Consider the following 14,327-nt stretch of genomic DNA (forward strand, 5'->3'; position numbering starts at 1 on the left):
CGCTGCATGGTCCTTCTTTATGTGGGTATATGGCAGAATTATTATTTTTTTCATTTAATCTCAGTCATGAAATCTGACATGAATTATCTGATCCATGAAAATGCATTTATCTTGTACAATAAGATGTTTTGAAATCAAAAAGAATGAATGTGGTGAATTAGAAATATGTCAAAGCAAATATTGTTGTCTCATGGTAAAACAGCACATAAGATGCTCAAGATGAATTTGGGCTTTGGCTCATCCACACCAGAGGAATAATTTATTTGTTTATTAACATCACAGTCAGCAATACACATACAGTATGAGACCCCAAGTAATAAACTATCTATAAAACATTTGTGTAGAAAACCCCAAGTAATAATCCAGGAAAAACTGTGTTTTTGCTGCAGTGAAGGTTTTCTAAAATATGTAACAGAAACCACAAATTGCCACATAATTTCTGAAGAAGATATTTAGACAGTCTGACTAGCAGTTAGTGCACACTCTAATGCACACATGATTATACAATATGAACACACACACACACGCACGCCAACACCCAGTGGGGAAACACTTTGCCTTGCTGAATTTCCACTAAATGTCATGCTAAACATTATAAAAGGGGTGACCCGAACATTTTCCAGAACATTCGACCTAATAATTGCTCTCTCACTTGCATCTGACACTCGCACAACAGGTGAGGTTTTTTTTTTCAACCTTTTTTTCCTTCCTCCTTTCAAACTGGTTGATTAAATTAGTTATTTGTTTGTTTTCAGAAGAAAGAAAAAAGAGAAACTTTTAATCAGTCCTTTTATAAGCCAAAACACAAAACTGAAGCTTATGCTTTAAATTAATATAAATAGTTTTTTTGTTTACTTTTTTTTTTTTTTTAAGTGACAGCAGTGTTTGAAAATAAGATGATTAAGTTGTGTTTTTAAATTATGAACAGTATTGCGTTATCAAATGTACATCATTTTTGATTAAATTTTAATACTCAAATATGCTTTTGTTTTGACAGACAACAGTTTGAATCATTTTAATCACTGGATATTTTAAAGCTAGATTGGTTCAAATGATCACGTTTTTCAAACTAACCACTGAATTGTGATGAATTTTACACTTAATATGGCATTGTATTTCCAGATGATGTGACAATGTACATAACATTTCATTACGCTGTAGTTTCTTTTAACCTGACAAACTAACACAGCTCAGCATAGGAAAAACAGACAACAACCAAACAGTGTGCTTTCCTAAAATGCAGACGCAAATGAGGTCTGTGCATCTTAGACAACTCAGTCTTTGGTTTTCTTTGCTGTTCAGAGGCACCACAAAGGCCTTTGCTGAGGAGAAGGATTACGCTAAAGACAAAGGTGTGGGAGGTAAAGTCTTCTTCAGAGATTCTGCAGTTATGATAGCAATTGCATCATGTATTAATTAAACTAATGTGTGTGAAATCAATGTTCCATCTTAAAGAAGGATCACCCAGACAACAGATGTAAAGGGTAAGTTATTGAACTCTAAAAATACACTTGAGAGTACTTGAGAGCTGTAAATGCCGAGAAAATGAGTAGGTGCAAAAATAACTTGGCTGACACAAAATAAGTTTTTGATGGCTGTTTTTGGCTTTTAAAAGGTCACCTCTTTATTCATTTTTTTTAAACCAAGTTGTAAAGTTCACATTTAAAAGTAGCGGTTCTTCAATAGTTCTTTGTGGCATCTTTTAGTAAACAATCCATGTTTTAGCAAGAACCATTTTATGGCTGTGGTGGATTCTTGAGTTGAGTTATACAATTCTTTGATGATTCAAATTAGAGATTAGTTCAGGTCTGTATGTTGGTTTTGTGTTCTTTAAAACATCAGTTAATCATGGTTTTCAACACGACTAGATAAACAGTTCTTAGAGGAAGTTGAAAAGTACTACTTTGACATCAGGCTGTGAAATCTTTCTTAGTTTGAACTGTTATTTTTAAGAATGATAGCATTAGCTAGTTAGGTATGATTTGGTATATGATAGTGACTAGAAAACCAAGTTATATATTGGAAAATTTGATCAAATACGTCATAGAAAAGCTAGATAAAATTCTACATATGCATCGATATTACTATTCTGAATGATACAATAGGCCAATAATTATTTTCATGGTTTGTTCGATAACCAATACATTTTTTATCTACATAAATGATAATAACAAAAAGATAAATCGCTATATATGCATTCACATGTCACATGGTAGTCATTTTCACATGCATGGAAATCTTTTAGGCACTTACCTTGTATTTACTGTATAATACTAGAGAATGCCCAAGAATAACACTGTTTAATGCAAAATTAGCTTAATCTTGCAAATCTTCAGCAATTATCACAGATAATGCAGTAGATGTCACGTTAATTAATTAATCAATTAATTCTGACCTCCAACAATAAGAAGCCACAATGGTGGAACTGGGTGGAGCGGGGTGTCTAACTATTAAACACTATCATTTGACTCTTGAATTTACAGTACAGTACAGTTCATAACTCAGATATCCTGGTCTTTGATTCATATAATATTGTGTGTTAACACAAATGAGTGGGTACAGTGGAAAAAAGTGAGTCAGAATGAAATTTTCTATGTTTGTGGGAGAGAATTGAGGCCAGAATTGTCTTTATGTTCCATATCTGTATTTTTTTTAATTATTATTATTAATTACAAGTTTCAGGTTTAATTCAGTGTGTGCGAATTGAAAATATTTGATGGGCGTTTGCCGCATTTAGTTGGCTCACAGTTTAGATCTAATGATTATCACTGTGACTATGAATTCCACAGAACACGGAAACTAAAACTGATTTGACTGAATACTGAAGTTTCTAAAGTGTCATCATTGTAAAATGAAACTTGCTGTCTGTCCAGACTATTCTCAATTTTGAGGGATTTGATCTCAGTGATTGGAACTGAGAGAAGACTGTATTCAGACTGAGAGATGAATAATGAGTTTCAATGCCTTGAATAATCCCAGTCTTATCAATATCATCTTCAGGTCAAACTCTGAGAGGCACAAATCAATGCACATTCACTTGGCACAAGATCACAACATTGAAAACTATTCCTGCAAATTACTGGAAAATGACACTCTTGCATATTGCTGATCTAAACCTCAGATAATAAGTCTCGATGACTAATGATACAGAGAAGTGCAGAAAAAGGCTCATAAAAATAAAATGTGCTGCAGTTGATCATTTTCAAGATAAAAATTATTTATAGCATATTTGTACATTTCAGCACTTGCAAAATAAGGCTCTTCTCCTCCTCATCATGTCAAGTTGCTTGTTTGAAAAACCACCCAGGTGAAAAAAATGTGACATTTATCATAGACTGGATGTGGTTAATGTCAAATGTCAATGAGAAATAAGCAACACATGACTTCTTAAACAAGTTCAGAAAAAACCGCAATAACAATGGCGCTCTAAAATCCAAAGATGGTTTTTTTCTTTCTCAGAAGTTGAATGTGCAAGGTATGATAAATCCACACTTTTACACTGGTAATGGTAATATTTTGATGGTTCCTTTTAATACAAAATCTAAATTTAAGGCTAGATGTGTCATGTGTATATTGTAAATGGTGAGTAAACATACATGTCGCTTTCATGTTTCCATGAGCTATGAAAAAAATGAATTGATAGGATGATGATTGAATGCAAAAAAGAAAATGAACTAATAAAAAACGAGTACTAATTTTATATCTACAATGATGAAATTACTCAAACTCTTATTAACTTGAGTTATGCAGCTTATTGTTTATTGTTTATGTAACACTCTAATCTCAGTCTCACAAGCACACATTTTTAATGTAAATATTTTGAGGCTAAGCCATATTGTAAAATATGTAATATCAAACACATTAATAAAGAGTAAAATAAAAGATTGCTTGTTTTAGCTGACAAAATTGTTTGCTTCACAGAAAACAGTTCTTCAGTTTATATATAAGGGGCCTATTCAAGGTGAAGTGTGGTTTGTGTTCAGAAAACACCTGCACAGTGAAACGAGAAGGAGAAACAACTTCCATACATTTACCAGGTTTATTCAAATATGTATAGTTATTCTATATTTGGAAACAAAGCAAAGGTGAATGCATTTACACAGGAAATAGTTTGCGCTAGGGCTGATTCATTTCACTTTTAGTACGCAGTAGTACGGTAAAGTTAATAAACTGTAACCTCTTTTATATCTTCATATTTCTAAATAGGAATGCTTCAAAATGGTACTGGAACACACAAAGGTGGAGATAACTGGAGTAGTCACCAAAATCAGTACCAAGAGGAAGACCGTTCTACCTTTCCCAGCATGCAGACCCAGGCCAGAGGAAGCAGTTCATCTCTGATCTCAGGCAAACCCATGGCTACCAAGGTAACCAGACCGGAAACTGACATATTTCTGTATTACTGCACAAAATAATAATTATTAAATAAATTAAATGTTGAATTAAATGATACTATATGAATGTTGATTTGAGTTATTCCGCTTAAAACACACTTTAGAACTTCACAGCTCAAGTAACACATTGTACTGAAAGAGTGAGCGCTGTAACAAACAAACCTTGAAATTGATCTTTTTCCAATTGTGATTTCAAAGGTATATGTTGCCTTGGACAGTGATTTCAGAGGTTCTGGCTCATCTCACATTCAAAATTCCACTCTACAACAGCAGGTACAGTTCAGTCAGAGAAGGTTTCACTTCCCTAGCGACACCTTACTTAAAAATAAAGGGTTCAAAAGAATAAACTTGCATGAGTTTGAGTCTGTTGTCTTTATCCAGACTGCCAGTGAATATACAAGCAAACATTTCAGACAGCACAGACCATCAGTACTACGCAAAGGCAACCAGCCGTTCCCTCAAGGTACTGGTACTGTAGACTTTATCAAAACAAATGAAATCATTTTATCTCTGACACTAAACTTTTGATAATGCTCCACAGCTTGTGGTGTTCATGACTGGGTTGTGGACACTGTGTGTAAGACAGAACCTGACACTGACCTGTCAGACCCTGTGCCACTTTACACCAGCCAATCTGAAAGTCCTCAGCCTGGCAGCACAGAGCATACTGGCAAGTGAGTATCTGGTTTGAGAACGTAAACACACAAGCAAATAAATAATGCCCGTATGGTCTCAGTTTTTGTGCTAAACAAAGCATTTATGGTTATCTCTAGGCATGCATACAGTCTTCCTGGTGGCTTTCTGTGTGTTAAAGGACTATGTGGATGGCCTGGGTGCTCAAAGAGCAGAGAAGTGTTCAAAGAATATGGACATTTCTTAAAGTGAGACAGTTATGGAGTTAACAATATCATTTACTAAATAATTCCAACAGTACCTGATATCTGTGCATCTTTATTTATATTCCATAATCTAGACACCTTTCTACTGACCATGCTCCTGGGGACAGAAGTATAGCTCAGTTGAGGATGCAGAAAGACAAAGTACAATACATGGAGAATCAGGTATGCAACCCCAGTGCACAAAAACAACGGTTTGTTCTATATTAAGACAGCTTATGTGGGAAATACAGAACCAATTTAATATGCATCACAGGAGCTAATGATATATAATGCAGGAGGTTATAATAAGAACTGGGTTATAAAAGGATGCCTGTTTATGGCCTTGCATTATATTTACTATGTGAATGTTACTGTTAGTTGACTGCAGAGAGACAGAAACTGCAGGCTATGCAGCTACACCTGTTTGATGTCAAATCTACCTCTGAGGTAAGCTCTCTTGTATTAAATTAGTTTTGAAATGTATAATACATCTAAATAAGTGGTCAAATCTATGCTGCTTAAAGCCCAAGACACACTACACGATTTCTGATTCGCCACGATTGTCTCACAATGGCAGTCTTTTATCTGGGACAGCTGAAAATCGTGCAGTGTGTCTTGGGCTTAAGAGGGTAATTGGCGGCCAGTTGCTGGCAATCACAGAGCTCATAAATATGATTGTAGTCGCCCATAAATCTGGGAAGAGTTACAAGGCAATTGCTATTTTAAGACGTGAAATAAGAACACACATTTACAAGTGGAAAACAAATCTTTCCAGCAAGCTCACTTATTAAGGTAAGAGTATGCAAAGCTACATTAATTGATCTACAATCCTCAGTTACAACACAAACAAGTAGAATGCTATTGAAAGGGAGACAGGGAAAAATGGTAGGTTTAGAAAGTATGCACCAAACGTTGTCTCCAGAAACATCTCCTGCTGGCCAACCATCAAGCATACTGATGAATGGACTATAATCATGATTTGTAAGTGGATTATGGCTTTGTCTTCACACCAATTTATTCTTGAGACAACAGCAAGGTCATCTGTCTGCCAGCTAAAGCTGACCTGAAATTAGGTCACACCAGACAACAATGATCTTTAGCCAGTCTACAACAGGAAAAAAGGGAGCATTAGAAAAGCTAAAACGAAACCCTGTGTGAATTAATCCAATTATTCCATAATGACAGTGGGATCTGTTTATGTTCTGTTTGTCACTTGAGGTTAGATTTTACCTGCTTCTAGGGCTTGATGAAAGCCAGATGATGTTTTATGTCCAGATTATGTATTGATGTAATTTTCTCCTTCTGATTTTAGGATGGTAACAGTGTGGAGAAGTCAGGACATCTGTCAGAACTCCTGCAACCTGCAGCATGTCAGAACACAAATGGTGTCTATGACAGTGACAGAGCGGCAGCTGAAGCGCTAACGCAAGGATACTGGCAGATCTCTACCTCACAAGTTATACCAGGTCATCCAGCACACAAACATTTGTTACTATTAAAATTAAACTATACAAAAATACTGGTTCTGATTACCAGTCATTCATATTTCATCTCCACACACAACACTACGGTATATTATGTAATTATTTTCTTCATGCGTTTTTTATTTTATTTTCTGGCGATAGGGATTATCCCCAGTTTTGAGTATTATAAGTTCACAAACATGAGGCCACCTTTCACCTACGCCTCCATGATACGATGGGTAAGTACTGCTGAATTGAACATCCTGTATATTACTTTTTCATTTCCCGTCAGTCACATAAAAGTTGTCTTTTATGCTAGGCGATACTGGAGTCCCCAGAAAAGCAGCTTACTCTGAATGAAATTTACCACTGGTTTACCCGCATGTTTTTCTACTTTCGTCACAACACTGCCACATGGAAGGTATGAGATGCGTTGTTTGTACTGTAAACCTATTATATTTGTCATTCCATGACTCACTACACACAAGCCAATCCTGAAAGCCACAGCCTCCGATTTGTAGACCAGAAAACTTTCACAACTTTTATATTAATGACAGAAAGTGATGACCTGGCTGTGCGATTACAGTGGTTTTATGTTAAGACTAAGTGAATGTTATTCCTCCTATTAGATGTAACATGATTTATGAGTAATTTATGTCTCTCTGTCTGTGTGTAGAATGCTGTTCGGCATAACCTCAGTCTTCATAATTGCTTTGTGCGCGTTGAAGGAAGGAAAGGTTCTGTTTGGACCGTGGATGAAGAGGAATTTCTGAGAAGAAAAGGACAAAAGTTTCACAGGTAAACCGTCTTTCCTTCATAGGGGTGTCAGTAACATACTGTACTTTCCTACTGCATGTCACACTCCTGGTGGATAGTTGGTTGTATGTATAAATGCAATAAGTTACATTTACGCATTTAGCAGACTTTTAAAAGTTAAAGATCATTTTAAAATGGCTGAGTAGTAAAGGTTAAAAAAACGTACTTGGGCTCCACTTAGATGGATCTAAGTGGATCTATTGTTGGAGGTGGGAGAATCATAAGAGATTGATTTATTGCAGTTGCACCACTTTTTCCTCCAGGGATCAGGATATGGGCTGGATGGCACCTTTTCACGTGTTTCCTGTGACTCCACAAGGTGAAACTTATCAGATGCGAGGCCCAAATGGACTCCCATGAAGAGATTAATATAGCATTTCAACCACTAACAATATTAACAAGTTTAGTAAGAATTATAAATATTATGATACAATGGTGGTTTTAAACATGTATAGCTGGCATTCTATTTCAGACCTAATTATGTTTTTGTTTTGTTTTTTTGTAAAAATGATTTGTGTAAGGACTTATGAAGTTTGCATAATCCAAAGTTAAAGTTGTGGGTGTTCAGCAAACTTTTCACTATCCTTCTTGCATTTGTACTGATTAAAAAGTACAAGTACGTTTTCTATAAAGCTTATAATTGTACATCAATAATGATACTAATGGCATCGCATGTAAATACGTTTAATATGGTACTTAATTTAATATTGCTAATTATACTGTTAAACAATAAATGTACATTTTCTCTTTATGAATTAATGTATTAAAATATGATATTCAAATAAAGATCCAAACTGAAACGCAATCCAGCATTGTTATACTGTTATTCTGGTACAGTATGCACTACATAACGTCAAGTTTTGCTTCTTATAAACTAAAAAAAAATAATACACAACCTCCCTGTCGGAAATATTCCACAGTGCGTAAATGCAACGCAATGGTGATGTACTGCATGCTCCTGCTCGTCACCAACTGCAGTACAACGTCTACGATTGGCCCAGAGATTTTTGCGCGGTGCATTTCAGCCAATCAGAGCTTTGTTTTCGCGCTCGTATGTAAAGCCTCAGATAAATGGAGAACGGAAGGGCAAACTGTAAACAAATACAACAGAACTGGACATTTTTAGACGGAGTGTGACTTTTAAGAGAAAAAGTACTCTATATTACGAATGCTGAGTGTAAATACAAACGGAAATATTCGATATGCGACAGTCAGCGAGAATTTAAACTAGCCTCATTCAGCGTTAGGAAGCTACCTAGGCCTGCTGACATTTGCGCAGACTTGGAATTTGGTAACGTTAGTGCTGTAATGCGAACGCGGGCTCTGGATAGAGACCTGCACAGTTAACTCAATTAGCATTTAAAATCAGCTTTAAAATCAGCAAAGTTACAACTAGTCAGCATCATGAGTACAAACTCGGACAGCGGTCAGCCGTCCGAAAATAACCAGAGGAAAAGAAGTGCAAGTCCAAGTGGAGAGTCTGACTCCACGCTGTCCAAGCACGTGAAAGTAAGTGATGAGGAACCAAGGAATGACTCCCATGAAGATGCAGAACCTGAGAAAGTTGGCAATGAAGAGCCAAAACATGGGTCTGAGCATCCTGAAGACGCTAAAGAGAAGGATATGGTGATTCAGGATGAAGCAGACGAACAGGAGAGCACAGGACAGGCTGGTGGAGGTGAGAGCGAGCGCCAGCCGTCAGATTCCGCTGCCATCGCCGCAGCAGAGGCGCTTGCCAGTCTGACCGGTGGAGACGCGGATGAAGACTGTAAAGAAATGCCCTGTTCGTCTAAAAAAGCGAGCCGAGAGAAATCAAGGGATAAGTCAAATCGTCCCGGTTGCTCTCAGAGCGAGAGAAGGACGGAGGCAGTCGCGGCTGACAGCTCCTCATCCCTGCTGCTCTGCGAGGACAGAGAAGATCCAGAGCAGGCTTCGTTCGTGGATGAGGAGGAAGAGGATGACGACTCTCTTCCTGGCTCTTCCTCCACGGCTAGCTCGTCTGTCGCCTCTGATAATGAGGATAACGAGGACGGGGAGTGTGCCATAGTGTCGGTGAAGATGGCCCCGGAGGTGCGGCAGTCCGTGGCGCTGCTCGCACAGGTGCAGATGCGGCTGGACGCGCTGGAGAAGAAAGGCGCCCGTCTGCATCAACGCCTGGAGATGAAACTGAGCCGCCAGCGACGCCCTCAACTGGACCAGCGCAGCGCCATCACTCAAGCCATCCCAGGCTTCTGGGTCACTGCTGTATCCTTTAACACAGTGTGCGTGACGGACAGGTGGACAACTTAATAAGTGTCAAGGCCTTTGAAGTTGAGGTTTGAGCTGAGATGTGTATATATAGTTCACCTAAAAATGAAAATTCTCTCATTAATCACTCACCCTCATGTCGTTCAAAACCCACAAGTCCTTCGTTCATCTCTGGAAAACAAATTAAGATATTTTTGATGATCCTTCATAGACAGCAACGGAACTACCATGTTCAAGGCCCAGAAAGGTAGTAAGGGCATTGTTAAAATAGTTCATGAGACATCAGTGGTACAATGCTATGAAGCTATGAGGACACTTTTTTTTTTTTTTTTTTTTTTTTGTGGGTGAGTAATTAATGACAGAATTTTAATTTTTTGGGTGAACTATCCCTTTAACTGTCACCAAAGATCATACTTGGCCTTTTGGATTTTGAGGGGGCTCTACAGCAAATTCTGCTGTAGAATCATACTCGAAACTCCTATGTTCATTTTGTGTCGAATGTGTTTCAACCAAATGATTGTGGATTCCAGATCTTTGTCTTCATTTACGTAATGTGCGCTTAACTTGAAGCCAATCAGCTTCTGAATCACCCACATCTATCAGCACAAATCGATGAGACTGATGAAGATGCTCTAAGCTACATGACAAATTTAGAGGTAATACATTTTTTCCGTTTTTCTTGTTACTGTTTTCAAAACTTGCAAATGATCTATGTTTTTAATATGCTTGTCATTCGACAGATTGAGACTTTCAAGAACAACAAACTTGGTTACCGCATCTGCTTCCATTTCCGGCGAAATCCCTTTTTTCAAAACAAAATGATAGTGAAGGAGCTTCATCTTGGTATGGGAGGTCAGCTGACCATTATCACAGTACCCCTCTTTTTATGAATGTGAAATGAATTACTCTGGGACACGTTTATTTATTCTGGATTTTATTTTTTTGAAAAAGGTAATTGTGCTGTATCTGTATGTGCTTTCCTTTTTGCTCAGGGTCTCCTGTGTCGTTCTCAAATCCAATTTTGTGGCACAGAGGGCAGAATCTGGTTGGTAGTGGAGAGCCACGTCGAACATCACAGGGAGTCTACCAGAGCTTCTTCCATTGGTTCAGTGACCACAGCAACCCAGGAAGGGATGACATCGCACAGGTACATCTCTCATGTGGTTAGGTGCAGGAAGAAGAGCTGTATGACCAGGCCAAAACAAAATCCTTAAACACAGTAAGTATGAAGTTTTAAAAACTGATGAACTCCATTTCCTTGGCTCTAGATCCTGAAGGATGACCTGTACAGAAACCCGCTGAGGTATTATCTGACTCCACTCTGGGAGCCACGAGAGAACGGCAGGTAATCTCTAGCCTGAAACATTCAGATTTTTCAAAGTGTATTTTTAGTTTTTTTTTATTTATTTTTTTAACCAATTTCTGTTGTCCAGCAGTGGTCCCAAACCTCAGGGCAGCAATAATGGAGACGATTGTGTGATCATCTCAGATTCAGATGAAGATGAGGAGAAGAGCCAAAACTTGGGGCAAGAGGATGAAGATGATGACCAAGTCGGAGGTGAGGTTTTCCTTTTCACAATCATGACATGTAGTTTAATATAAAGTCTTTCAAATCAATTAATAAAACTGGTCTTTTTTTTTTCTCCAAATCATCGTGGCCGATTATTTTTCTCTTAGGCTCAGAAGAGAATGACAGAGATGAGGGGGAATCCTCCTATGAGGAGAGAGATGAAGAGGAAGTGGATGTTGAGGAAGTAGAAGAGTCACGTGACTCCGGTGGCTGTGAGGTCAGAGAACAAGGACAAGAAGAGGAAGATATTGATGTAGATGAAGAGAAGAGTTAGGACACAGGGTTGTCGTTTTTTTTTATTTATTTTTTTTTTATGCAGAATAGCATCATTAGGATTTTCTATGATCTGTTTTACTGATATCGTTTCCTGCATAAATTAAGAGTCTGTTTCAAATAACAAGTGGTTAATGATGCTTAATGATCAGGGTTTAACTATGTCTTCATTGTAGATGGTACTTTCTATACATCAAAGATGATGAATTCAAATTCAATGTGTGCACTCCTCCGAAAACATGTTTTCCTTAAGATGTCATCACATTTTACACTTATGACTTTGCATTAACAGATTTCAGAGGGCTACTGATACCCGTAAGACATCTCACAATGGACTGTTTAAAGCTTGGGATTATAGACTGCACTTGGTTTAGTTTTGTTTTTGTATGACTGTATACAGTAGCATTGTCTGTCACTCACAATCATGACCATTTAGAAACGGACTATAATTTGCTGTTTGGATGTTTTACAGGCCTAATCATGTTTTCAGTCATTGCTGTAATATTTTTGGTTAATTGCTGTTTGTTACTTTTTTAGCCTCATCTACAGAATTCTAACATCATGAAGCAACAGGTTTCCTTGGCTTGTTATGGTTCATAAACTCCACCACCGCATTTTGCTTATAAGGAGAAAAGTCAAACATTCTGAAATGCACTTCATTCTGAACCAAAACTAGATAACTCAGGGATGTTTACTCTTTTATCCTCCTTATACTGTAGATGTGTTTCCTTTCATAAGCTTCATTTATTCAGTTTTGTGTCATTAATACGTAACATCTTTTGTTTATGTATGAGCCTTTAAATAATTGTAGTTTTTCACTTTGTTTACATAAACAGATTAAATCCTGATACTTGGTACCTCTTGCTATGGTGATCATCCTTAAAACTACTTTTGTCATGTCTAGAATTGACACACTGTCAACACATGCACGTTACCATTTATTCACTGCAATGAATAACAATTGTAATGTTATTTAAATGAGCAAAATAGTGGCAAGGTCATCTTGTGGTGCCCCCCCTTTGACAGCATGATGTGTGCACTCAATACTCCAACTTTTGTGTCCAGTTAAATGCTTAGATAATATTGTAAAAATAGTGAATATGTAAACATTTTTTCATGACGTCTTCATATTCATATCACTTTTTCATTTATTTCTAATAGTGTTTCTTTTGCTCCTTTGGAATAATTTCTTTAACTTTGGTCAGTCAGATATTAGAGTGAAACCATTCTAAATGTTCTCCTAGGTACCTGTAATAAGGCAATTGTGTTGAGTTTTGACCTGTAAAAGTCTGGTTTAAAAATGAAAAGCTGTTAACTCATTGTAAGTATACTGGATTGTACTTGTTTTACCTGCAAGGCCAGTGGTTTGTACATAATCCTTTCCCTTAAAAAGGGTTTATAATTTGTTATTGAATTATTAGGGTAGATTTGACCTACAGTATCAAAGAAAAGCTATATTTTGTGTGCTAAATTTTATAGAGAACTACAATTTTTAAATGTTTTTTTGTTTTTTGTTTTCCATGTCAAATAAAGTTTTTGTCTTTTCATTCAGAATGTTTTATGTGGCTTTTGTCTCTTCTGTTTCTCCAGGAAATGAATCAAATGGAACAGCTTTATTCTTTCCTGTTGACACACTTATTTAGTGTTCATCTCTCGACACTAATTCATCTGAGCTGGGGACTACGATAAGAAATTACATCAAATGAATATGCACCTAACTGTATTTACATGCCTATAATTTTTTTTTTCTCCAGTTTTCACAATTCTCCTTTCAAGCCTTCTTTGTTTCTCATGTCTACCCACAAGAGGGCAGCATAGAAAAGAAAATAATTGAATAAGAAATTCTAAGCTGCTTTTCTGATAAAAGAACAAAGTCGTTTGATGTTTTTTTCTTTTTTTAAATGAAGCAACAGCCCTGGTGCAGAATATCAGCATTCCAGTCTTTTTTCCATTGAGAGCTTGTTTCGACTTTTCTCCAGACAACACAATCTCTTGGTTAGTTATATGGGGGTCTGTGGGACTGCAAAGGCGATGAGATAAGCCTCCTAGTGCAGCATAGGGTGATGTCATTGTAAAAATCTCTTATCTCCATTCATATGCCTGTGCTTAGACAGCTGTGCCGTGCTTGATCACGTGAACTGATGCATTCCATGTTTTCATGATCAATTCAACAGTCCTTACAAGTTGGCAGCAGCATTATCTGAGATTTGACCTTCGGAGGTCAAGCACATCTCTTGCATGGTTAAAACCGAAGACATATTTCCTTTAAAATATGGAAATAAGTGAACCACAAGGTAAACTTTACTTTGCCCTCGTCACCTCTGGCCTTATTTTAACCAGTAGCTTGGATTTTGACATAAGAGAGGTCAATGTGTAATGAAGCTTGGATATGTATGGAAACAGCACAGCTCTGCAAACAGCCGAAGGGCAGGCATTTTTGGGCAGGCCTCAACAGAGGAGTGCCGATGTTGCAATGGTACACTTAAAACCTTTGATTTCATGCTTAATGCAATGCTATAAATATTCCACTAGCAAAGGCCTGCCCTGTTTGTAAATGCAAAGCAGGCAGCAGGAGTAGAGCTGTACTACAGTTATAGGAGATGTAGATACCACCACACGCTTTATCAAGATTGAAGGAAATATGTGATCTCATGAGATGCAGATGTAAATTAGCTATTAGCTAACT

General features: G+C 37.3%; 2 protein-coding genes across 7 annotated transcripts; both read left to right on the top strand.

Moving 5' to 3' along the window:
* Positions 1-479: 479 nt before the first annotated feature.
* LOC306848969 (forkhead box protein P3-like) lies at positions 480-8,354 on the top strand. Of its 2 annotated transcripts, XM_079383767.1 has the most exons (15): positions 625-676; positions 1,303-1,361; positions 1,456-1,484; positions 4,207-4,367; positions 4,593-4,667; positions 4,776-4,857; positions 4,936-5,068; positions 5,168-5,275; positions 5,368-5,455; positions 5,651-5,719; positions 6,585-6,738; positions 6,898-6,974; positions 7,055-7,156; positions 7,412-7,533; positions 7,815-8,354. In XM_079383767.1, the coding sequence occupies exons 4-15, from the start codon at positions 4,209-4,211 to the stop codon at positions 7,909-7,911; spliced, it is 1,266 nt and encodes a 421-aa protein (XP_079239893.1). In that variant the 5' UTR covers positions 625-676; positions 1,303-1,361; positions 1,456-1,484; positions 4,207-4,208; the 3' UTR covers positions 7,912-8,354. The 2 variants fall into 2 exon arrangements, with proteins under 2 accessions (XP_079239892.1, XP_079239893.1); XM_079383766.1 differs by lacking the exon at positions 1,456-1,484 and having other exon boundaries at positions 480-676.
* Positions 8,355-8,616: 262 nt separating this feature from the next.
* On the top strand, positions 8,617-13,191 carry LOC306849481 (uncharacterized protein). 5 transcript variants are annotated; one of them, XM_079384532.1, is made up of 8 exons: positions 8,617-9,795; positions 10,377-10,454; positions 10,539-10,650; positions 10,791-10,945; positions 11,067-11,143; positions 11,232-11,356; positions 11,476-11,585; positions 12,179-13,191. In XM_079384532.1, the coding sequence occupies exons 1-8, from the start codon at positions 8,956-8,958 to the stop codon at positions 12,239-12,241; spliced, it is 1,560 nt and encodes a 519-aa protein (XP_079240658.1). In that variant the 5' UTR covers positions 8,617-8,955; the 3' UTR covers positions 12,242-13,191. The 5 variants fall into 5 exon arrangements, with proteins under 5 accessions (XP_079240658.1, XP_079240659.1, XP_079240662.1 ...); XM_079384533.1 differs by having other exon boundaries at positions 11,235-11,356; XM_079384536.1 differs by having other exon boundaries at positions 10,539-10,641; positions 11,235-11,356.
* The last annotated feature ends 1,136 nt before the right edge of the window (positions 13,192-14,327 follow it).

Source organism: Barbus barbus, assembly GCF_936440315.1.
Source record: "Barbus barbus genome assembly, chromosome: 29".
Taxonomy (NCBI): Eukaryota; Metazoa; Chordata; class Actinopteri; order Cypriniformes; family Cyprinidae; genus Barbus; species Barbus barbus.